Below are 27,054 nucleotides of genomic sequence, written 5' to 3'. Positions count from 1 at the left end.
GCATCTTTACGAAGACCTTCTTACAGGACTGGAGTCTGTTGCTTTACCACCTTCACCAGTTAGGTTTTCACATGGTAGAATGGCTTTTAACGTTCTCAGACTCAAGGTTTCTATTTTATAGCACATAGTTTATAATGTCCTCCTATACTACCTTGATAGGAAATCACTAGCCTACTTGTTCACATAAATTAAAAAAAAATCAATCCAAGGTCCTGGCAATAATATAAAGGAAAAATATAAGACAAGCCACATTTAATGAAAACATTACATAATGTTTGCAATATGTAAATGCCCAGGGATAACCACCTTAGAAGGCACTATGATGTAGTCAGATACTGCACCCACATGCAGAACTGCTATGAATGACCGCTACTACCACAGGCTGGAACAAGTGTGTTATATCAGTAACACAATCCATTACCGTAAGCAGTTTTGCCACTGGTGATTTCCTAAGATGGAGAACAACTGCTGATATAGTCCTGTCCAGCTCCTCTCCCTGCCAAAATTACATTCCTCCCTTAATTTGCATAGTAGTTGCATTCCTGAAAAGGGAATATTAAGGTATATTGTAAAGCACAAACTAATAATTTGTACTTTACATATAAGCACAAAAGAATACTTGGTGCTTATACGGAAAATAAGGAAACAGGGTTAAGTTCCAGGTTCAGATAGTTATAAGCAGAATTTTCACCTCCTTGAGTACCTGAGTAACCATTGAAAATTTGGAATATGATACTGGACAACTCTTTGATGTGTGGAACAGTCCCACACACTTCAGGACTCCCAGCATTCCTGGCTCCCTCCCTTTAAATTCCATTCAGCCTCTTTCTGGCATTGTGACATTCAAAAATGCCCCCCAACATTTCCCAAGTGCCTTCCATTTTGATCTCATAAATCCAGTAGCACTCTTGAGTTTAGTTGTTTCTTAAGCTCTTCACGACTAACAGATAGTTATTAATCCAGTTTGAATCTTGGATTTATCAGTGATAGCATTTGGTCCTAAAGTATCTTAAATATAAACATTTAGCTCTATGGCTTCTAAAATGATTATAAAAGTATTCTATTTTATTATTATTACAGTTTTATTGATTGTGGCTTGTTAACTATGAAGTTGGTTGGCTTAAAGTTGTAAAGTATTTTTACAGTAACTTTCAGAAAGTTTGGTTGCTTTTAGGAAAAATATTTCAGAATTGGAGCTCCTGAAAGAATCTGAAATTCAATATAGCTAGAAATCCGTTTACTGAAAATCAGATACTTTCTGAATTATCTAAGCCTCCTAAGGCTGAAGATTTTGACAGCATAGCTTTAAAAGGCAGATTCTTGGCATAATTTTGAGTGGATTTTGATCAAGTCATGCTGAGAAATTTGCAACTGCAGCATTCATTGGGTTGTACAAGAAAGAGAAAAAATAAAGTTAATGAAAACTTTCCAGGGTGAATGACCTTAAACTTAACTGAACTTCTGAACTTCACGCCCTATTGTGATCTTTCTGACATTATGAGGAATTGCTCCGGAGGGTCTCCAGAGCACACAATCCTCACTCTTCATTCTTAAACAGTGTGAAATCTGTCAGCCCAACCAGGTCATCAAGAGGGCAGACTGTGGCTTGTCATTACCAGAGGGATGTTCTCTAGGACTCTGAAGAAGCTGGGCAGATTTTGGTTTTTACTGAGAGTTTGAGCCCGGCATTTTAAGAAAGAGGCTGATTTCTATACATTGGGAAAGCTGGCTTAGCACATGCTTGAAAAAAAGAACATGTCCTACACAAACTACCAGGCTTCCCTGGTGGCTCAGATAGTAAAGAATCTTTCTGCAATGCAGAAGACCTGGGTTTGATCCCCGGGTCGGGAAGATCCCCTGGAGAAGGAAATGGCAACCCACTCCAGTATTCTTGCCTGGATAATCCCATGGATGGTGGAACCTGGTAGGCTACAGTCCATGGGGTTGCAAAGAGTTAGACATTACTGAGTGACTAACACACAAGCTATCAAAGTAATGATTTGACATTCATTCCATTAATTCTTTAGAAAGCTGATCATTGAAAACAACTAACAGAGGTTTATTTGCAGTAAACAGAGAATTTAAAACACTTTTCTCAGTAAAGGTAGAACCTGATTTTTTTTTAAATAATTCTATTGTGGGAGATAAAGAAACAATATCAGTCACTGAGATAGGTGGGAACTCTTAGATGTCTCTTGTTCTACTTGTTCTAGCTCTTTGTTGTGTGTGTGTGTGTGTGTGTTTTTTTTTTTCAAACCTAAGTTCCTTAAAATTTTGGTATGCTGTTTCTCTGCTTATAAACTTGAAATAGGAATAACTATTATTAGTTCAGTTTTTTTTTTAATTGGAGAACTGGGACCTCTGGGTCAAAATTAGCAAATCAATGAAGTTCTCTTTGACTTTCATACCTTCTTTACTTCACTGCATTGTGCTAAATGCTGGGGATTAAAAGGTCAATAAGGCATTCTAAAGGAAATCAGTACTGGGTGTTCATTGGAAGGACTGATGTTGAAGCTAAAACTCCAGTGTTTTGGCCACCTGATGCAAAGAACTGCCTTATTGGAAAAGACCCTGATGTTGGGAAAGATTGAAGGCAGGGAGAAGGGGACAACAGAGGATGAGATGGTTGGTTGGCATCACCAACTCGATGGACATGGGTTTGGGTGGACTCCGGGAGTTGGTGATGGACAGGAAGGCCTGGCGTGCTGCGGTTCATGGGGTCACAAAGAGTCGGACATGACTGAGTGACTGAACTGAACTGAAGGCATAGCTCCTACCCTCAAGGAACTAACAGTTCAGCTGGAAAGAACAAGAAGTAAATATGGCAATTCTGATACAAATGAATAATTGCTTTGCTAAATATAGTTGGAGGTAGGGTTGGCTGTGGGAACCCAGCACAGAACACCAGCAACCACCAAGAAGGATGGAAAAGACTGTTCACCATCCTCCATCTCCTCTCTCAGCCTCTCCACCCCAACTTCCAGCTCTCCCCAAAGTAGAGAGTGCTCCTCTGAGATAGAACCCCAAGCTTAAACTGTTTCTTCTGCCCCTTCCATCAGAATCTGTCTGTTTGATATTGCCTATCTAATTGCAAACTAAGTCAAGCTAAGATATTCATTGATTGGTTAAATAACTTTTTCCAGATGATGTTTGCCTTCTGACTGCAGCTGCCTTACACATGCCACTAATCTCTTTGTTGAATATGCTCCATGTGGATTAATTTTGGTTTATCAGAACTGGAGAACCAAGGCTTGAGCCTGGTGATCTCACTCTAGACCAAAGGCTTTTTCCTTGGAATTACACTTTTGGGGGAAACTTTTAATTTTATGTTGGAATATAGTTGATTAGCAGTGTTGTATTGGTTGCAGGTGTAGAGCAAAGTGATTCACATATATATACATATATATATATGTACATGTATATATTCTTTTTCAAATTCTTTTCCCAAGAATTGGTTGTTATTAATATATAACATTGAACAGTGTTCCCTGTGCCGTACAGTAGGTTCTTGTTGATTATCCATTTTAAATATAGCGGTGTGTGCATGTCAATCCCAAACTCCCCAACTGTCCCTCCCCGCCAACCGTTCCCCCCAGATAAGTTCATTCTCTACGTCCGTGAGTCTGTTTCTGTTTTGTAATTAAGTTCATTTGTATCATTTTTTAAGATTTTGCACGTAAGTGGCATCCCACGGTACTACACTTTTTTATTACAGTCCGTAGGTTCTGCCTAGCTTGACCACCCCTCTGGCTGAGACCCCAAGCAGAGCAGTGCTAACATGTCTCACCTGCACGAGATGGAACAAGAACCATCATGGCGTCATGGCTGCTCCTGGAGACCCCAGGCACACGAGCTGCCTGTTAGAAGGGCAGTTGGGGGTCCCAAGAGAGTGCGGTATCACCCTCCCAAGCCACGGTTTTAGACTATTACTGCTGTGGAGAAACAGGAGTGAGCTTCCTTCTTGACAAGCAACTCTTTAAGGGAAGAGGCCATGTCTTCATAATTTCTGCACCCCCAGTACCACCCAGTGTCTAGACCAAAGTAAACCCTTATTTGGGGATGCCCTGTAGCTCAAAGGGTAAAGAATCTGCCTGCAATGCAGGAGACCTGGGTTCAATCCCTGGGTGGGGAAGATCCCCTGGAGAAGGGAATGGCAACTCACTCCAGTAATCTTGCCTGGAGAATCCCCATGGACAGAGAAGCGTGACCGGTCAGTCCATGGGGTCGCACAGAGTCAGACATAACTGAGTGACTAACACTACTACTACTAAACCCTTATTTAATGTTTAGAGAAAGGAAGGAAGGAAGAAAGAAGGAAAGGGAAGAAACGGAGACAGAAGGAAAGATGAGCTATTGAGACGATTGAGGGCAGGTTTTCTCTGGATCTCTCCAGCTGAATCTCTCTTAGCTGAATTGGTTCCATAGCCATCACCCCTTCCTTCAGGCACAGCAGTTAAACTCTTCACTCTGAGCTGTCCAGGGCTAATGAGCAAGGAGGACGGAAGGAAGATAAACCTCAGCACAGACACTTCATATACTTATTCATGCATTTCCACTTTAACTCCTTGCCTTGTGCATCTCCACAACTCCTTCTTGAGTAGATCTTTCTACAGCTCTAGCAAGTTAAATGTATATTCACTTTTTTTTAAAGTACAAGCCTCTATAAGCTTGTTTTTAGAGCTCTGTGGGTCTATAGTCCTGAAAATAGGAACACATTTCTGACTGACCACTCTACCCCTGCAGTTAGGCTTCACTTCCTCTGGAAGAACATGCAAGACCCAGTCCATTACCACGAAGAACACAGCCTCACTTGTAGGAAATCCCAAACCCATGTGGTATTCAGAGGGTGAGACAACATGATCCTTACATTTCTTCTCAGACTGGCCTTAACAGTAGAGACAACTCCATTGGGTGCTTGTATGTCTCTCCTCTTTTGATCTCTCTTCTTCATTCCTTTTATCCTGCCTTGTCCTCGGATGCTCGCCACTCGGCCACTTCCCTTACCTACATCTCAGGTGCCATCTTGCCTTCTGACTCCATCCAGGGTGAGGGGCGAGTGAATCATCCCAGGATTTCCCTGGAGGTCCGGTGGTTAAGACTTCGCCTTCCACTGCAGGGAGCATAGGCTCAAACCCTGGACAAAAGCTCAGATCCCACATGCCTTGAGGTAAAAAAACCCAACATAAAACAGGAACAGTATGGTAGCAAATTCAATAAGACTTTAAAAATGGCCCACATAAAAAAAAAAAACAAAAAAGTGAATCATCATATAATCTTTCTCATGCTCGTATTTTCCACTTTATATGATAATTTCTAGGCATTTTTATATTAAAATATGCCTTTCCCATCATAGCTAAAGTAGAAACAAAAGTAGTGAAGATGGTGAAGAGAGAATGCCACCACCTTCCTCTGGATAGATGAGGGCAGAAACACTGTCTTGAAAATTTTGTGTATTCGAGTACACAGTACCTTGTGTACCTACATGGAGAGGGTGCTCAGTGAATAGTTGTGGGTGGAGCCTTCCCAGTATTTATGACACTGCTTAGATCTAAGCACTAAAGAGAGACTCAGGAAAAAACAAACAAACAAACCAGCCAACTTATGCTTAAAGTACATTTTCATTCACAACAGCTACCAAAAAATGTTATATATTTATTAAATAACCATTGCCTATTAGAATATTATTTAACATTTTAGAGGAAATTAGAAATATTTAGAAAACACATACAAGATAGATGAGTTTTCTAGAGGAAAGAAAGCTGGAGAAAAGAAGACAAATCCCACCGGCCATGTGAAGCAAGTAGGATTACACTCTCAGATCACATCTCGATCAGACGCCCTTCAGGTAAGAAATCTTAGGAGACTTTAAGGCCCGGCTTGGAAATGGTTAAGCACGAGGCCAGTGTGCATCCTGTCACAGTTTTATTTTGAGCAGCCTGTTTGCCCAAGTACCTCCCACTCTTTCCCTTCCCCAGAAACGGCCGCTCTGTTCTATGTACACAACAAAAATGTTTGTCTTTTCCAAAGCTTGAGGTACTAACCAATGTCTGTGAATTTCTTTGTGTAATAACATAATAATCAAATCACATTAAGTCAGTGTCAGTAATACATGTGTTTTCAATTTGAAAACCCACAAGTGATTTATTATTCACCTCCCAATATTCCATTTGTACATTTAGTGAGAGAAACAGGAAAGTTACATACATAGAATCACTTCCAAGTTTTGCTGCTATGAAGTTATTTCTCTGGTTGTTCTCTAGTTATTTTACTGACTGTCTTTCAATATTAGCCCTCCAGTGTTTCTCACTCTTGATATTCCTGTTCAATGATACTGATGTTAATCTTCAACCTTCACATTTTTACTGTTTTTAAAACACTTGTATTTATGAATTGCACTGAAATGTCCTTTTCTTGCTTTTGTTTTACTATACTTTTTTAAAAGGAAGGAAATCTGAGATTCCTTGAGTATTCATACATTACTGTACCTCAGGAAAAATAAGGTCCCATGCTAGACTGTCAAAAGCCCCCTATTCTTTGCCCTTTTATATTCTGTAAAGAACAGAATATAATGAACAAAGCTTCTTGAAAAATCAAATAGACCTAGGCTCCAGTCCCTGCTCCGCTACTTACCAGTTATGCAGTTCCTGTCCTGCACGGGAGATTACCCTGTTATCTGTTGTGAAACGTTTAGCAAACTTTTCTAAATCCGTTGCTTCATCTGTAGAAACTACCTAGTAATACTGACTTCACAGTACCCACTTTTTTGAAAATTAAACAGGATGACAAATGCAAACTATCTAGTAGGTGCTCAATATTTCTTAGTCCCATCACCCCCTGGCCCCAAGCCCTGTTTTTGTTATAGATAGAATAAATGGAATAGAAGGCCAGGGGTGCTTGTTCTAGATTAAATCCATCAGTTAGATCTTTGAGGACAGTTCGGGGACTCATGCAAGTGGACACTGGAATAATCATCTAAAACAATTTCTTCTCTCTGCTTTAACTCAGTGTGAAAGCCTGCAGCTTTCCTTGACCTAGGAAAGGTGTGAGTCTCAGTGGGAATTTGTTCCTTAATGGTGTTACATGTATGATTACACCTAAGATGCCACTATAACCCATAGAGAGCCATGGGCCATAAGAGACAAATCTCAACGTGCAGGTAAAATCTCAAGCTCTACTGAACTAGAGTGGATGTTTGCATTTAAAAAGCTATATTCCAACTATATATAATACTCACTTGATTCAATCTATTAAGTCAGAGGATTCACTCAAGTGGACTGTAATTCAAGCATCCATTATAACTCATAAAGAGAAAGGAATTCGCTCACAATGAACTTCCTTTCCAAAGAATAAAACATACAGATCCTTTCTGAAGATTTTTGGAGGTCCACATTCCTACTCAGGTCTCTGCTGATGGATACAGTTTGTACTAATGTACCACTATTCTAAAGATATACTTACAGTGTTTTCAAAAATCCAACAAATTCCCAAAGAAAAAGAAGTTCAAGTTCTTCTACACAGGCGATTACCCTGTTATCTGTTGTATAAAATGAATGAATCTTGCCTGCTCCAGACAACTCATCCTTATTATTAGTTCTGTGGAAGTATACATCATGAGGAAAATAATGTGCTACAGGATCTAGGAAAAAGAAAAGTTTCTGTCTCAACCAATAATCACCTTATTCCAGAAAGAATGTTCTGTGACAACCTAGATGGGTGGGATGGGGTGGGAGGTGGGAAGGGGGTTCGAGAGGGAGGGGACATATCTATACCTATGTCTGATTCATGTTGATGAATCAGAAACCAACACAATATTGTAAAGCAATTATCCATCAATTAAAAATAAATAATTTTTAAGAGAATATGTATATATATACATATATATACACACACAATAGATTATTACTCAGCCATCCAAAAGAATGAAATAATACCATTTACAGCAACATGGATAGACCTAGAGTTAATCATATCAAATGAAGTAAGTCAGAAAGAGAAAGACAAATATCATATGATATCACTTACATGTGCAATCTTAAAAACTGATATAAGTGAACTTATTTACAAAACAGAAATAAATTCACGGACATAGAAAGCAAATTTATGGTTACCAAAGGAGATAGGGTGGGAGGAGACCAGGAGAGATAAAGTGTGAATTTGGGATTAATATATACACGCTACTATGTATAAAGCAGATAAACAATAAGGACCTGTGTGTACAGCACTGAGAACTATAGCACAGATCTTCAGTGTCCTATAATAATCTAAGTAGAAAAGAATCTGAAAAAAGGGTAGAGATATATAATATGTGTCTAACTGAATCACTTTGCTGAACACCGGAAACTAACACAACATTGTAAATCAACTATACTTTGATTTTTTAAAATGGTTAAAAGTAATAATAAATAATCACCTATCCCTTCATTCCCTTGTTCAATAAGCACCTTTTAAGCCAACCACCACACCATACAGACGGGTGTGTGGGTTCAATCATATCCGACTCTGTGAGGCCCCATGGACAGTAAGTAGTCTGCCAGGCTCCTCTGTCCATGGGGTTTTCCAGGGAAGAATGCTGGAGTGGGTTGCCATTTCCCACTCCATGGAACCTTCCTGACCCAGGGATTGAACCCCTGTCTCTTGCATCTCCTGCACAGGCAAGCGGATTCTTTACCACTATGACACTCACATGGTCCTCCTCTAAGAGTGCTTATAGTAGTGTTCGCAGCAACAAGCAGAGGAGTTAAGAACACCAGTTACTCCAATCCCAACTGCAAAGCATTAGAGGGACTCACAGAAGATCTGAACGCGTCTGACTGGGCTATTTGAGGTGGGCTATTGAAGGGTTAATGGCATTTCTATAGATGGAGATAGTAATCAATTGAGTAATCAGCTGAGAAGTGTGGGAATCATACCGAAGCTTGAGGGACTTGGGAGGGGGAAAAAACAGCCAGAACAGAGACCTATTTATCTGCAAGGGGACTGGTGGGAGATAAAAATGGGAAAATAAGTTGTCATCAACATTGTAAAGGACCATAAATACCAGAAAAATAGTATAAATGTAACTATGTAGACATTGGGGAGCCACTGAAGAATTTGAAGCAGGGGTGGCTGACATGGTAGGCGTTGTGCTTGAGAAATAAATCTGTCAGTGGTAGGTGAGAGTGATTGGAGGGGACAACTGGAGACCATCAGGATGACTCCACTCTCCCGGGTTGGGGATGCAGAACGAGCGGACGGAGTGAAAGGCAAGGAGCAGATGTATATTACAACACACATCTGGAATTTTTATAGTGAAATATAACAGTTCAAACACGTATCTCTGATAAAAGACCACACTTATTTTAAATATGTGCTGGGAACTAGAGAGTTAATGCAGCAGTTTTTAAACCTCTGGAGACTTAGAATCAACTGAAAGCTTGGTCACCTCAATTTGCTCACCACAAACCATTGCCCTCAAAACTTGGGATTTGCTAAACATTTCAAACACTGAGAAACGGAGGGTTCAATAAAACCACATTGTGCCTGGCACATATTTCTCCTTTTAAACTAAAGAAATTTGATGCTTACTAATTCATTTAAATTTCATTCAAACTGAGATTTTGAAAAACCTCTCTGTTGCCTGGAGAAATCTGAAGAGCTAATTTTTAAAGCCTTTTCCTTCCTTACAAAAAGGAAACAGTTTTTCAACTATCCCTGAACCCCGGAAGTTAGAGATTCGTAATCCATGGGTTGAAGTGGATTTGGGGGTAGGCAAAATAATAGACTAGAAACAGCACATTTTGCCATAAACCAGTGCATTGGATGGTTGAGGAGAACAAGGATTTTGACCCTCTTCAACACTTTCTGAGCACGTTTTCTAAAAGCAAGGCAGCAGGTGTGGGTACAGTGAACTGAGGAAAGAGTTCATTCTATTCTATGACTCATATCAGTCATATTGGTTTTCTCTTCACTGTCAAGAGCATAAAAGAGAAATGGCAATTTTAAAAAAGTAAACATGTTAAAAAAGTAGAACTAGAGAAACAATTCTCTTTGCCTTAAAACCTCCTCTTCCTCCACTTCCTCCCACTCCATGGCAGTGTTGAAGCATAGCTCTTCTTCGAGTGACAGCCATCAAGAAGTCGTGAGTATTTGCCGAACATAGAAGAGCTAATGACATGGGCTTTGCTACATCTCTGCTCAGAACCTGCACTTAGGAAACTTAAAATAACTTAGCTCCTTTTAACTCAAATTGATTTTCCAACTTCAAGTTAAATTTTAAGGCAATGATGAGTTTTCTTTTGGTTTAGGTTTGTTTTCTTTTTGTTCCTTTCCCTTTTTTTGGTGATTTTATTATTGTTAATGTTATGTTATGTGCATTTTTCTTTGTTTTTGGATATCACAACTGATTTTCTTATTTTCCTGTTAAAGACCTTAGAAAATTCCCCAGATGCTGAGGAATTTAGTTTCTATTTTATCTCAATCAAATTGCTCTAGGATTTCAGAGGTCATTTGTACTGACTTTGTCTTAAATATATATCAACCCATGTGAGGACAGTCTCCACACTTGATATTATAGGACAAGTAATATCTTTGTTTGTCCTTAGTTTCTAAGTGCCATTTTCTGACCGCTGGTAATATGTACAGGAAAAATAAACAAATATGGTCATTTATGACCACTGATGACTTTTGAAAGACCCAGAATAGACATAGTATTCTCTTTTCTGTTCTTCTCTTTTTTAAAATATTTAATACCCTCTTCATCCATTTTGGTCACCCCTACCCCCATCTCTGGCAACCATCAATCTGTTCTCTGTATTTCTGACCCAGATTAGATTCCACATGTAAGAGAGATTATATGGCATTTGTCTTTCTCTGACTGATTTATTCCACTTAGCATAATGCCCTCAAAGTCCATTCATGTTGTTACAAATGGCGACACCATTTATTGAAGAGACTCTTTTCCCCATTATATACTTTTAGCTCCTTTGGCATAAATTAATTGACCATATATGTGAAGGGTTTATTTCTGAGCTCTCTATTCTGTTCCACTGATCTCTTTGTCGGTTTTTGTGCCAATATCATACTGTGCAATTACTATAGCTTTGTAAAATAGTTTAAAATCAGCCAGTGTGATGCCTTCAGATTTGTTCTTTGGCAAGGTTGTTTGGTTCTTTTGTGGTACCATGCAAATATTTGGATTATTTGTTCTATTTCCATGGAGGATGTCACTGGAATTTTGATAGGAATTGCACTGAACCTGTAGGATGTTTCAGGTAGTATTTTTCACAATATTAATTCTTCTGATTGATGAGCACAGAATATCCTTCCATTTATTTGTCTTCAGTTTTTTTTTTATTAATGTCTTATAGTTTTTAGTATACAGATCTTTCACCTCCTTGGTTAAATCTATTCCTCAGCATTTTATTCTTTTTAATGTAATTGTATATGGGATCATTTTCTTAATTTCTCATTCTGATAGTTTGTTATTAGTGTATAGAAAGGCAACAGATCTTCATGTATTCATTTTTTATCTGACAACTTCACTAATATCAATTATTGAAAGGGTTTTTTAATGAAGTCTTTAGGGATTTCTATATATATATATCATGTATCAATATCATAATATTGTTTTTATATTTTAAAGATTTCTTGGCATCTGGTTCTTTTATGAAGAAATGGAGACTTTAATGTCTGGAGATACTAATCTGTGAAAATTGGGATTTGACTAAAGTCATTACAGCCCAGTCTGAATTATAAATTATGAAATTTGCTGTGTATGTGTGTGTTGAAATTTTTCAGGCAAGAATACTGGAGCAGGTTGCCATTTCCTACTCCAGGGGATCTTCCCAACCCAGCGACTCAACCCACATCTCTTCCATCTCCTGCACTGACAGGCGGAAGATGTCAATGCAGGAAGCCCATGGGAAGCCCATGAAATTTGCTAAAAGCACATGAAAATAGATTGAAGTGTTTAAGACTTCAATTGTGGGTTGAAGTGAGCACTAGTCTCATTTAGCACTTTGTCAAGAAAACTAGAAGTCCACATTATACATTTTTAAATACATTGATATTATTTTCTACATATTATCTCTTTACTAGGTTTTTTTCATTAGTCTACTTAAAAATTTTATCTATAGGGCAACTGCACTTTAGCATAGGTTGTTTCAATCTTAAAACCTTCATGAAAGGTTTCAAGAAAATTTCCATCCTGGATAACTCCACTAACCTTCCAACTTTGCAGGAATCCTGAATCCTAAACTAGCAGAATTGGCTATACAAAAGAAGTGTTATACTGTAACCCTGCTAGTTGTGTTTCAGGACTCCTAAAATCACACTAATTAACTTTTCATCTTTTTAAAAACCACATATTTAAAACTAGAATTTCAACCTGATTTCTCCAAGGCTCAATCATTCTTAAGCTTAGAACTAGAGCAAAATTATTTGATTCCATCATCATATATTTAACACCTATATGCTGCAGGATAATGTGAAATTTCAAAGAAAACTACCAGGAATCTGGCCTCTGAGACCTTATAGTCTAATAAGAAAGTCAAATGTGTAAATAAGAGTAAATTTGCTATCACACAGGGCACAGTGTTAGAGTGGGGGTCAGTCACGGGAAATGGCAGTGTCAGGAACACCTGGTCTCTGGAACTCCATTTGGGGGGTTGAGAAAATGATTTCAAAAGCTAGTGTATAAATGTAAGTTTTAGCATCATACACTTTACAAATCAGCTTTTATTTTAAAATGGCACTTGATAATCATGTTTCTATAAACTAATAGAAAGAATTGATTCAAATTACAACAACAAACTTTGTAAGGGGCTTCCATTATTAGCAAGATTATATGCTAGATACAAGGAGTTACAACATTTGATAAGATGATTTCTAACCTTGAAGAGTAATAAGTTTATACCAATATCTCTTTAGTGCAAGATATATGAAAATTCTGTAAGAGAAGAATATGAAAAGTATTTGAATAGCCACTAACTCAGCAAGGAATTTCATTATAATTATTATAACATAGTGATTATATGATTATATAATAATTATATAAGTATGATAATTATTAGTACAATAATTATCAGATTGTGGAATTTTATTAATAATATTATTTTAAATATTCAGCGGAATTAGTGTTCTGAAAGTGATGATGTTAAATTTATGAAGCTGAGTCTCCGTGTTTGCTAGAAGCGAGTTCCCACTTAAACATAAAAGCATTCTTTGTTCTCAGAACCACCTGAGCTACCTCTGCACCAATTACTAATTATTCAGATTCTGGAAATATTGGGTTGGCCAAAAAGGTCGTTCAAGTTTTCCTGTAAGATGGTGTGGAAAACCCAAATGGGCTTTTTAAACCTGATAGTAGATATAGACATTGTTGCAGGAACTATGTATACAGTTGACAGAAACAGCCTCATCATATAGGTGAGCTTATAGCTTTTCTTTAACCCCAGATATTTTTTTCTAGGTTTAAGATTTCTCCTAGTACCAAAATGTATCAGCCCCTGTAAAGAGAAGATGCCATAGAGAAGGTACTCAAAATGAAAATAATTTTTATTAACATTTTTTGCACTTAAGCCAATCCCAGCTTGTGAAATTTGAAAATTACCATATGAGCAGTGCCAATATAAACTTCATAACCCTAAAATTAGTGTCTAAATAGTGCAGAAATGTGTTAATATGTACAATTTGTGAAATTTGTAAGAGAACAAGCAAGCAGAAAACGACTTTCACAGTCAGAGTCAATGCGTGCATAGATTAGGCAGTGAGGCCTTCTGGAGCAACGTTTTGTAACTTCCAAATGAGAATATGGGGACCCATAGCCCATTAAACTACAAAATCCAAACAGAAAGCACCATTAGGATAGCTGTGAATGCCTTTAAATCAAGTTTTTTAATTCTATAAAAGTATTAAATAAACCCAGTATTTTATTATTACACTCTTTGTTAAGATTCTTTAAATTTTTGCAAGCTGATTTTAACTGAAAGTGTCCAACTCCTTGCGACCCCATGGACTGTAGCCCGCCAGGCTCCTCTCTCCATGGGGACTCTCCAGGCGAGAACCCTGGAGGGGTTGCTGTTCCCTTCTCCAAGATATCTTCTCGACCTGGGGATCGAACCCAGGTCTCCTGCACTGCAGGCAGATTCTCTACCCACCATCTGAGCCACCAGGCAAGCCTGATTTTAATGAAGCTATCTTCCAAATTTAGCTTACCCAATCATTTAAATTTCTGTCCAGAAATGCCTATCACTATACTCCTAATAATCAAAACAAAAATATGCTACTCACTGAAAGTCCTTTTGGAAACAAATGTGTCAGTTCTTATTTAGTAACTGTATAACACATATCAACGCTCCCAAAGCCAATACCTCGGATTATTATACAACATGGTGATTTATTCACAGGTTGTTCTTTATATGAATGTTTCTCCCAACTATACCTTCAGTTTATATCCTAGTTTTCTATTTTATTATCTCACAGCACAAAGTGCTCCCTAAATGACAGTTGATAAATAAGTTTTAATATTGTTTTAAAATAAATTTATTTTCTTTCATTATTGAATCTCTTCAAGAGAGCTACCTTAAAGTTTTTTTTCATTTAGCTTTATGAATGTCCTCATGTGAGAAAATGAAACTTTATCATTTTCATAAATGGTCACCCAGTATCACTTCTGAATTATTCTCTCATATGTTAAAGAACAACCCAGAGAGCAGTGCTAAATGGATACTTATAACATGCCTTGGTATTTTAGAAAATATTGGCCACCAACAAATACTGTATCTTGGCAGATACCTACCTGCCCATCCAAGACAATAAATAAGAATTTGCACAAATAAAGAATACACATTAAACCAAATGATTCCAAAACCTTGACACTCTCATGATGAATGATGTTATATGCTATTAATGTATTTTTTAACCCACGCACTACCATAAAAATTTAACTATGAGAAGGCTTTATGTATAGATTTATTTTAATAAATTTTTAATTAATTTAATTTATTTAAAGGTACCAAATAATTCAGTAATTATTTCATTTGTAACATAATATTTTCAAAATAAAAATTAAGAACAAAAAAATATCAAAAATGAAAATAAAAATTGAAAGAGATACATATTGTCATGTTCATAGACTATCACCACTTTGACTCTGGGGTAAAAAAAATAAGGAGAGATTCTTGCTGTTTTCCTCTTTTGTTTAAGGCAAAAATGGCTTCTCAGCTCATAGCATCAGGAGATTGGCAATATTTTAGTCAAAATGATAATTTTGGTGACCAGAAATTATCTCTTACCACCTATATTTACTGTATGTAACAAGTGCCATTGTCTTAGTTGCGAATCTGCTTAAGATATTATCTCACATGGAAAGCTGAATGGAAGTTTACCAAGAAACAACCCACAATTTCAATTTGCTATGTTTGTGCCATATTTCCATAATCCAAGCTTAAGTTGTTTGCCTCTGATTCTATTGTGTAAACACAGGCATACTGTCAGCCACAAGGGAGATTTTCTTCTAGTATTTTAGAATGGAAGGATTTTCATAGACTATCAAAAAAAGGAATAGACCACTGTATGGATATTTCCTTTCAGGTTTACACGTAACACAGAAATAATTAATTTCATTTATTTACTGACACATTTGATTTCATTCTATATAGTTCTATATAGAAATATCACCACATTTCTTTGCTCCCAAACGTGGCAAAACTCCTTAAGAGCTGAATATACTCCATGTCATTATGTCAGATTTCTCCCTTCCCATTCTCTCTCTTCTTAGACTCTTTATTATATAATAACATCAGAATTATAGGGAATTTGTGAAAACAGAACAAAGAAAATTCGTAGTCCCTTTACCCAGATGCACCAGTTGTATTTTGCTTTATTTGCCTTGATGCTACTTTCTTCCTAATCACTTGAGAATTTGTTGTATACATCATGCCCCTTTATCCCTAAATATTTCAACATGTATATTCTAAGAACAAGGGATTCTTCCATGTAACCACAGTTCAATTACCAAGGTCAAGGCATTTATAGATAGAATATTATTATCTTGTATAGAAGTCCATATCCCAGTTTTACAAATTGTCCTACTAATATCATTTATGGAATTTTTTTTTTTTGATCCAGGATCCAGTTCAGAGCCGTGCATTGCATTAAGCACACTATGTCTGTGTATCCATTATTATGAAACAATACCTGGGTTCTCCTTGTCCTTTATGAAGTTGATATTTTTTAAGAGTATAGACAGAGGTATATATATATACCTGTGGCTGATTTGTGTTGATATATGGCAAAAGCCAGCACAATATTGTAAACCAGTTATTCCCCAATGAAAAATTAATTAAGTAATTTTTAAAAAGAGTTCGAACAGATTGTTTACTTGAAGAATATGCTTCAGTTTGGGTTTTTCTGATGTCACCTCTTTTGAGGGGTGGGATGTACCTTTGGGGCAGGACCACTGCACAGGTGATGTGTTCGCAGTGAATGACGTCAGGCAGAGTAAGATATCAGCTTCTCCTGTGCCAAGTGATGTGAACTTTGAATAGTGAAGATGGCACCTCCTGTACCTTTGCTCACTAGAAAACTATCCATGTTTTCCTTTCAGATTAATGTCACCTGTGAAAAGACACTTTGACACTATGTAATTATCCTGTTGCTTTTACTTAATTTTATTATCTATTAATGATTTTGGCCTGAATCACTTATTACTATAAAGGTTGTTATTACTAATAACTCTGTTTCTTCTACCTTATTGGCCAGAGCTTTCTCTTCTCTTATTTACTTATTTACTCATGTCCTTACTATGGACTGGTGGAGTCTTTTTTTTTTTTTCAGTCAGTGGTTTATCATCCACTCTCCTGTTATTCATGCTGAGTTTCAAATTTTCTCAGAAAGACCCCTTTCACATTGCCTCCTCTGTTATTTTTCTATGAGCCCGTCATTTTTTGAACTCTCCCTTATTTTCTAGCATTACAAGAAGTCACAGTTCATCTTGTACTCTGCCTGCCCCAGTCCTAGATTCGCACATTTCACCAAGGTTATCTGGCTCCTTTTAGTGATAAATTGTATTTAAATAACAAAATGTGCGTGCTAAATGTGCTTGTATCTGCTGGATATTGTTGCTTATAAGCACACAATAAAATGTGCTTGTTTAAGGGCACAGTTCAATGAATTTTGACTGTGAGTTCTGCACTCACAGTCTCTGGGTTAATGTCATCTGACCACTCCCAAATGTACTTCTCAAACCCAGTCTTCTCCCCCAAGCTCTGGATTTTATAGCCACTTATTTCTACTAGACATCTTCACCTGAATTTCCAATAGACATCCAAATCCAACACGTATCAAGCTGAAATCCACCCCACACCTGTTCCACCTGCAGCCTTCCCCATTTCAGATGATGGCAGCTCCATTCCCCAAGTTATTCAGGCCAAAAACTTGAAACTACATTCAAAATGTATTCAGAATCCCCCCACGTCACCTCTCTCCATGGGTACCTCTATGGTCTAACCAAACCATCATTGCTTGCCAAGATTATTCCAGTAGCCTCAAAACAGATCTCGCTGCATCAAAAGTTTGCTGCTACAATCTTGTCTTAATACAGAGGCCACGGTGACCCTTTTTAAATGCTGTGTTTCCATATTACTTCTCCTCTCAAAACTTTGCAGTGGTTCCACATTTTACTGAGAGTAGAGCCCAAGTTGTCGCAATGGCTTTCAGAGTAAAATTCTCACACACACCATCCACTTTGCTGTCTGAACACATCTCTTTCTCCTCTTTTTTCTCTCACTCTACATGCCAGCATCCCAGCCTCACTCCCACTCTGGAATGAGTTGAGCTGGTCCCTCTGTGAGAAAGGCTTTTCCCCAGATACCTGCTTGGTCAGCTCCTTCATGTCCTTCAAGTTTTGATCAAACCGTAGCCTCTAATGAGGCCAACTTGGGCTATCCCAACACAGAACTCCTGATCCCTTGTCCTTTGCTCTCCTTTCTTCCCCCATTGCACATACCAGCTTCTAACCCATTTTTATAAATTACTTCTTTTTTGTTTATTGCTTATTTTCTATCTCCCTTGGCTAGAATGCAAGCTTCTTGAAGACGGGGGCCTTTATTTTGCTCAGTAGAGGATCTAGAACTGAAAGATCTCACCAAGCATCTGGAACAGTGCCTGTCCCTTAGTAACATTTAGCAACACTCAAAACATTTTTTTGTGGCCTCATTCTACTCATTGCAGTATCTTATTTCCCCAACCAGGGATCGAACCCAGAACTTGCCAGTGAAAATGCCAAGTCCCAAACACTGGACCATCAGAGAATTGCCTCAAAACATTTTTTAATGAATGAACCACTTTAACCTGTACTTTGATTGATAAACAGAAATGAGTGAGAACCCATCAGTGAAACTGAGTCCACATTTAATACTGGTGTGTGCCTAAGCACACAACTTCAGTTCACTGCTCTTATCTCCTTATGGTCTTGTTTATATCTCCCCACACATGAAATCTAAAACCAATTGAAAATAAAAAGAATTTTAATCAGGTGGCATTTCCAAAAAGCAGTGGGTGTTGTGTGCCCTGAGTTAAGTCTTTGCATGCATAATAAACCCAAGTAACTTTCTGATTTGGGTCATTCCCTGACCTTGGGGAGTGCCACATTGTAAAAGGGTCATTTTCTATTTATTTCTCTGCTTCCAATATCCACTGTGATTTTGAGTTCTGTAGAGGAAAAGGGTACATGGGAGGGGGCACGAGAGGAACCAAAATTTCTCTGTGTATGAACTGTATGTTTTCCTACTAGGACCATTCAGTTGACTCCAGATCTAAATTTGGAAGCAGACATCACTCCTGCGGCTGAGTGATTGATAGAATTTCATCTGAGATGAAACATACCTTGACAGACATTCAAATAATGTGCTTGGGGTATTTCTGGACAGTCAACAGTCAAGTTTTAAAAGGCACATGTGACAGGAGTATTAAAATATCTCTACTGACAGGATCAGATTTTTATGGCCACCAGTGAAAGAGAATATACTCCATTAGAAAATAAACACCCTTTTTGCTTCATGTCATGAGAATCTAGGTCACTCTTGTGCTGAGAGTTTTAATTCCTTTGCTGCCGATGTTCCTGGGACATTAGGAAACCTTTCCTCGTGTCCAAGGTAGTGTATTCTCAACTCTTCTAATCAGGTGAAGGATTCCATCAGACTACAGAGATTGTAGGATGAGAACCTGTTCTAAATTCTGAAACCTCCATTCCAGTATAGAAGAATTAAAAGCATAACTGTTCTTTAAATGCATCCTGAAGTATGTAAATTTACTAAGTTTACTAACGTTGTTAATAAGAAAATGAGGTTTTTGATTCACATTCATGTCTTCCAAAATTAGTCAGAAATATCTCCTTTTAATGAATGTAACATATCAGAAATATCTTTCTTGTTCTAAAAGAATTTCAAATGCAGAGTTACATGGTCTCTATTTAAGAAAGCATTGAGAGCATCTCTTGGGATTCTCTCCTTTAAAATGCACTCTATTTTTACAGAGTGGAGCAAATAGGGCTTTTTAAATGTGTAACTTCGGAATTTGATTGCTTTCCACAGATACAACATACTCAGGGGAAATTGGCACCAAGAAAAAGGTGAAAAGACTGTTAAGCTTTCAGAGATACTTCCATGCATCAAGGCTGCTTCGTGGAATTATACCACAAGCCCCTCTCCACCTGTTGGATGAAGACTACCTTGGACAAGCAAGGGTGAGCTAGTTACCCCTCTGTCGCTTCATACCAGCCCAGTGGCTGAGAGGTGTGCCTCCCCCCACCCTCCCACCTCCCCTACCTCCACTGGTAGCACCTCGCTTTGAGTCCTTTCGGAGCCCTGAGGAACTCTGTGACTCTCAACAGTTACTCCACACTTCTGGGCTGTTTCCTTAAATATTAATATAAAGCGAGGTTAGTAGAAGCACCCTCCTCATAGGGGTGGCATAAAGACTAAATAAAGTAAAGCATGTTTGCATGCTTAATAGACTCATACCTAGCACATGCTAGCTCTTTTTATTTTTATAAATGTGCAAAACATTTCTGCATAACAGGAAGTAAAACAAGGGTCTCCTTTGTAGCTTAGTTGGTAAAGAATCTGCCTGCAGTGCAGGAGACCCAGGTTCGATCCCTGGGTTGGGAAGATCCCCTGGAGAAGGAAATGGCAACCCACTCCAGTATCCTTGTCTGGAAAATCTCATGGACAGAGAAACCTGGTGAGCTGCAGTCCATGGGGTCACAAAGAGTTGGCCACTGAGCAAGTAACACACACACACACACACACACACACACACACACACAAGTAAAACAAAATTTTGGATTGGCTGATTACCAATCAAAGAATAACTAAATGTTTTAACCCATTGTCTTCCCATACTAGCTACCCTGAAATAAACCTAGTAATTACCAACTTTGAATTCCACTTTAGTCTATCAGTACAGTGCATTGTCTTTTTTATACATTTCAATTTATTCAAATTTTTAATAAATTGACAATTTTATTAGCAATACACTGATCCAACAAAGGGTGGAAATATAGTGACAATCTAAAAAAGTTCACCGGTCATCTCTAGCCCAAACTCTGAAAGGATATTTAAATTTTAGGAATAAACTGCCTCAGTTTAAACAGAAGTCAAAAGTAATATTTTATAGTTCACATGATAGATAATATTGTGCCATCTGTATACCAATAAGAAATATATTCTAATGGTGTGTACTATTAGGAAATAAGCAGCAAGTAAAGTTGGAAGAACTAATTTGCCAACATTAGATGTACAAAAAGAAAATAATTATCACTCCTTCAAACAGCCAAAGGTCTGAGATAGAGGGAATGTTTGGTTGATTGGTTGGTTGGTTGTTTCATTTGGTGAGAAAGTGAAAGTGTTCGTTGCTCAGTCATGTCTGACTCTTTGAGAGCCCACAGTGTAGCCGACCAGGCTCCTCTGTCCTTGGAATTCTCCAGGGAAAAATAGTGAAGTGGGTAGCCATTCCCTTCTCCAGGAGATCTTTCTCGCCCAAGGATCGACCCCAAGGCTCCTGCCTTGCAGGCAGATTCTTTACACTCTGAGCCACCAGAGAAGCTCCAGAAGCAGAGCAAAGCTAGGCTCCCAGCACTGGGGCATCTGACAGCCTTCTCAGAGATGCCACCCGTCTCAGCAGCCCTCTCCCAAGAAAGACGACACTGAGATGCAGCTAGAAATCGGGATACCAGAGCTCAAATTTTAGCTCTGCCTTTAGAATTGTGTGACCTGGATTAAAAGAGCACTTAAACTGGACTTCACCCAAAACCTACTGTCCCTTTATTTCTTGATGCTATTGTGAAGTCTGTGTGCCATGATGAGGCCTTCAGATTTTATCATAAGACACAGGGAGACCACTCAATGGGAGGTGGGGAAAGAGAGCTGGTCCTCAGCGGAAGCAGGGCCCATGAGAGGAGAGGAAGGCCATCACTGGAGCTACAGTGGGTAGAGTCAGCAACTGCAACTCTGACACCATCTAACTCTAAGCAGGAGGTATTGTTCAAAAGAAAAGTGGTCCAGTGGCTAAGACTCTGTGCTCCCAAAGCAAGGGGCATGGGTTTGATCCCTGATCAGGGAACTATTAATAAGATCCCAAATGCCACTCAGCACAAAGAACAAAAAGACATAACGAAAGGTTTGAAAAAGGACTGAATCAGATATTTGTACACCTACACTCATAGCAGTGTTATTCACAAGACCCAAAAGGAGGAAGCAACCGATATGTGTGCCAGGAAATGAATGGAAAACGAAGCGGGGTATAATTCACGCAATGGAAGATTATTCAGTAGGACAATAAGTCTACATTGGACGATAGGTCTTTAAATTACCCAATATTTTCAATTGCCCACGCTTTAGTTTCCTGTCTGTTAACAGTGGTTAATTTCACATTTAGTCCACACTGAGCCGAGTAATATGCTCATCAATCATCTAGATTCCTTTTTTTTTTTTTTAACGTTACTGTAAACCTCCTCCCCTAGGTAGAGACTATAAAACTACAATTTTAACCACTGTCTATCATGTGTTCTTTACTATGTGCATGCACTGCTCTAAGCTCTTTACATATATTACCTTATTTAATCTTCACAACAGCCCCCCAAAGCAATAGTATTATCAGCTATAGTTTTCTTTTTTTAGTTTGGTTTTTTTTTTTTTGGATAATTGCCTTACAGCATTGTGTTGGTTTCTACCAAACATCAACATGAAGCAGCCACAGGGATAAAGGCCGATGATCCCCCCACTGAAACCTCCCTCCCACCTCCCTTCCCCTCCCACCCATCTAGGTTATTACAGAGCACGGGTTTGAGTTCCCTGAGTTACACAGCCAATTCCCATTGGCTATCTATTTTGCACATGGTAATGTGTTAGAAAACAGGTACAGAGAAGCTAAGCAATTTGCCCAGGGTACCACAGCCAGTAAGACTTGAAGCTGTCATAGGCTGTGGCTGTCTGATTCTGGAGCCTGTCCCTTTAACACTGTTAGTATCACGGAGTGGAGTAAGATTTGTTTTACTACAAACCAGTTGTACATAGATAGTAGTACGCTGCTATTTTCAACTGTTTAATTCTTTAATTCACTGTGTCTCAAAGTAAATGTTTGGGTCTCCAATATGATTCATCTGAGTACTGTTTTTTGTTTGCCTTTTCAGCACATGCTCTCCAAAGTGGGAATGTGGGACTTTGACATTTTCTTGTTTGATCGCTTGACAAACGGTAAGTCACCCAAAAGAATTTTCACTAAAGTACACACCGTAAAATGGGATTAATTTTGTGAAAAACAAAATTTATTTTTAAACACTGTTATTCTTTATTTCTTTCTTTTCCCACGTTCATAAATCTACAGCCATTCTAGAAGGACCAGGGCAAAGGGAAATTAGTTCAGATGAAGAATAAGGGTTGAATTTAGACTTCAGATCTTAATACAATTTCCTTCTGGTCTTGATGACTCCAAAGGCATTTAAAAAGCACAGATTAGATCTTTCCTTGCGTAATACTCCAGCCACATGCAAAAGGAGGTCATTTGTTCTTAGTTGATGAAAACTAGAAACATAAAAGCATATCTGATCAGTCCTGCCTCTTACTGGAGCCAATGGCTTTGCACTTTTATTAAGTGAGTGAGTCTGCCCCATTGCAGGTATTGTTCAGATATGCTTGGCATCATGAGAAGAAAATAATCGCTGAGGATAGAGTACAGAAACTTAGATTGCAGCTGAAGGGAAAAGTAAAGTTCTTATTAGCTCCACTTTTAAAATTCTTGTGCCTACAGAGGTTTCTCTTAAGAAAACAATAAGATCCTACTGTATTTTTAGCTGCCCATTAAACAAATCTGATAATAGGGAATCAGTAGAAGACATCACATTTAATGCTGACCATCATCTACCACGGCCTTCCCAGGTGGTACCAGTGGTGAAGAACCCACCTGCCAATGCAGGAGACATAAGAGACAACGGCTTTATCCCTGGGTTGGGAAGATTCCCTGGAGGAGGGCATGGCAACACACTCCAGTATGCCTAGAGAATCCCATTGTCAGAGGAGCCTGCTGTGTTACAGTCCACAGGGTTGCACAGAGTCGGACACGACTGAAGTGACAGCACGCACCCACTCATCATATACCAAGCTTGTGTTTTAAGTCATCACAGAGGATTTTCTCACCATTCTATTCCTGACAAACAACACATAGTGGAGAGAGATAAAGCCTCAGACCCTGAAACTGAACTTTGTGTGCATGCATGCTAAGTCTCTGCAGTCGTGTCTGACTCTTTGTGACCCTATGGACTGTAACCCACCAGGCTCCTCTGTCCATGAGATTCTCCAGGCAAGAATACTGGAGTGGGTTGCCATTTCCTCCTCCAGGGGATCTTCCCCACCCAGGGATGGAACCCACGTCTCTTTTGTCTCCTGCATTAGCAGGCGGATTATTTACCACTGGCGCCACCTGGAGAGCCTGAAAATGAGCTTTACACTGTGAAAGCTAGACCATATAGGGATGTATCTCATAATCTTGTGTCTCTCTTTGCTCAAGTCAATTGAGAGATGGGGACCAGTACATGAAATTAACCACGAACAAAAGAATTAGTTCAATGGTCTTTATTAAAAAGAGAGTATAATCACAACTCACAAATATATGAAATGACTATGCCAATGACTTTATTTAATTAAATTAATTACAGATTCAGTAAAATGCTACAGCTAGTTCAAAGGAAAATTCAGAGTCATACATATATAAGCAGTAAGAAATGCTGAAATGAATTTGTCAATAGCTGGGAAACTGGGAGGGGAAAATCAATTTTATTTCCCTCTAATTTCATTTTCACGTATACAGACAAGAATCGTCTGCAATGATATTGGTTATCTAAAATTTTGATTCTTGTGAAATAGCTTGAAGATAATGAAAGCTGTAAAAACACACAGAATCAGATACCCTGGACGAGTGTGCTTAAGCAATGCATAGTTTTACATCTGAGATACCAGTCCGTTTCTTAGTCCATTTCGGTCTTTCATAAACTCTTATAATGCTTTTAAAATTCAAAGTCCTTATTCTCTAGTGAACAATATTTCTTGAATGCTTAACAAGTTATTATAGCTTCAGTTTTGCACCTCTGCTGACTTGAGTTACAAAGTATCTCATGGTCAAATCTCATCTTGAATGATTTTCCAAAGGAAGAGTAGGCAATGCGGTGGCTTCAGTTCAGTTCAGTTCAGTCGCTCAGTCGTGTACGACTCTTTGCAACCCCATGAATCACAGCACGCCAGGCCTCCCTGTCCATCACCAACTCCCAGAGTTTACTCAAACTCATGTCCATCGAGTCGGTGATGCCATCCAACCATCTCATCCTCTGTCGTCCCCTTCTCCTCCTGCCCCCAATCCCTCCCAGCATCAGGGTCTTTTCCAATGAGTCAACCTTCGCCTGAGGTGGCCAGAGTATTGGAGTTTCAGCTTCAGCATCAGTCCTTCCAATGAACACCCAGGACTGATTTCCTTTAGGATGGACAGGTTGGATCTCCTTGCAGTCCAAGGGACTCTCAAGAGTCTCTGCTTTTTAATATGCTATCTAGGTTGGTCATAACTTTCCTTCCAAGGAGTAAGCATCTTTTAATTTCATGGCTGCAGTCACCATCTGCAGTGATTTTGGAGCCCAGAAAAATAAAGTTTGACTTCCCTGGTGGCTCAGATGGTAAAGCGTCTGCCTACAATGCGGGAGACCCGGGTTCAATCCCTGGGTTGGAAGATATCCTGGAGAAGGGAATGGCAACCCACTCAAGTATTCTTGCCCCTCTCCCAAAAAGGGGCTCAAAGAAATATGGTGGCTTAGATACCCCTATAAATATAAGAATCATTTGGAAACAAGACACATTTTCAGTGACCATTAAACTGTGCATTTTTTAAAATACCCATACAAACACATACACACACACACAGAGAGACGCACGCGTGTGTGTATCCCTGCTACTGCCATAGGCAGACTCCTTTTAACGCTTAATGTTTTCATTGCCTGTGGCATTGGGGAAATGTCTGAGTTAATTTTTCTTGTGCAATAAGAGAAAACCTGGGACCAGATCATAATAATAATATCCTTTGTACTTGGATAATTTCAGATCTAAAGAGGAAAAGAAATGATCCTATCAGAGAACTTTGATTACAGAAATTTTGGGTCCTATTGTCTGTCTTGATTTTTTTAATAGTAATGAAAATGAATGAAAGCAACTGACTATTTTCCTATAGGAAACAGCCTGGTGACACTGCTCTGCCACCTCTTCAACACCCATGGACTCATCCACCACTTCAAGTTAGACATGGTGACCTTACACAGGTTTTTAGGTAAGTCCTTTTTTCCACGTTTCTACTCCATTTCTCATGAATAATGGCAGTCTACAACACTGTTTAATATAAAGTGGTAAGAACCATAGCATGGTAGATAAAGACCTCATATTAGTCTTAAATTATCCATCTTAATTTTAAAATATAGTTTATCTATTTAAATTATTGAAAAAATATTAGTTATGCTTAGGCTTAAAATATAAAGGCTATGTGAAGACAGGGACTTTGCTAGTGGTTCAACAGTGAAGAATCTGCCTGCAATGCCAGAGACACCGATTCAATCCCTGTGTCGGGAAGATCCCCTGGAGGAGGAGATGGCAATCCACTCCAGTATTCTTGCCTGGGAAATCCCATGAACAGAGGAGCCTGGTGGGCTTACAGTCCAAGGGGTCGCAAAAGAGTCGGACATGTGCTAGCAACTAAACAACCTCAATGTAAAGACAACATCAAAAGCAGATAACTGTCAGAGAAGTTACTGATCTGTTCACATGTTAACAAAACCCAAGCAAACTACTCCTCAAATAATGCCACTCTGGACATGAGTTGTTGAAATATTCAATAGGCTTTTTTTTTAATGAGAAGAACTACTGTGTATCTAGCACACATTGTAGGTAGAGTGTTTTGAGTATGTTACTTCTAACAGTTTCAGTAACTCTGCAAGTTGGGTGTTATCAATATTTGGCCCACAGATAAGAAGTACAACGAAGTTTTGTAACTTGCTCAAGGTCAACAAATTGTAATTGGCAGAGCCTCCATCCAAGCCCAGGTCTGTTGGATTTGAAAGCCCACCATCTTTCCACCCAACTGCACCATCACTCTTCATCAAAAAGCAGTCCCAGCTCTCATTTGACTTTATGTATATGCTTATTTATCTTCCAGTGAATTACCCAGGGCAGATTTATGTTTTTATTTATTATTTATTTTGGCTGTGCTGGGTCTTTGTTGCTGCTCAGGCTTTGCTCCAGTCACAGTGCAAGGCCTTTTGTTGCAGACCATGGGCTCCAGGGCCCATAGGCTTCAGTAGCTGCTGCACGTGGGCTCAGAAGTTGTGGCCCGTGGGCTCGGGGGCACCGGCTCAGTGGCTCACCAGCCTCGCTCCTCTGCTGCGTGTGGGATCTGCGCGGACCAGAGGGCGGACCCACATCTCCTGCACGGACAGCTGACTCTTTACCACTGAGCTCCCAAGGAAGCCCCATCCTTGGCAAAGGTTTAATC

The 27,054-nt window shown here is 38.8% G+C and overlaps 1 protein-coding gene across 3 annotated transcripts in view; it reads left to right on the top strand.

Moving 5' to 3' along the window:
• PDE7B (phosphodiesterase 7B) overlaps positions 1-27,054 on the top strand; it is a 346,524-nt gene that overhangs the window by 277,113 nt on the left and 42,357 nt on the right. For all 3 annotated transcript variants that reach the window (XM_070461610.1, XM_070461611.1, XM_020881080.2), the window contains 3 exons: positions 19,572-19,723; positions 22,670-22,733; positions 25,744-25,839. In XM_070461610.1, coding sequence (XP_070317711.1) covers positions 19,572-19,723; positions 22,670-22,733; positions 25,744-25,839 — 312 coding nt within the window. The remainder of the gene's footprint in view (positions 1-19,571; positions 19,724-22,669; positions 22,734-25,743; positions 25,840-27,054) is intronic.

Source organism: Odocoileus virginianus, chromosome 34 (genome assembly GCF_023699985.2).
Source record: "Odocoileus virginianus isolate 20LAN1187 ecotype Illinois chromosome 34, Ovbor_1.2, whole genome shotgun sequence".
NCBI lineage: Eukaryota > Metazoa > Chordata > Mammalia > Artiodactyla > Cervidae > Odocoileus > Odocoileus virginianus.
Note: the sequence above shows the minus strand (reverse complement) of the source record. Positions and strands in the feature narration are given on the sequence as shown.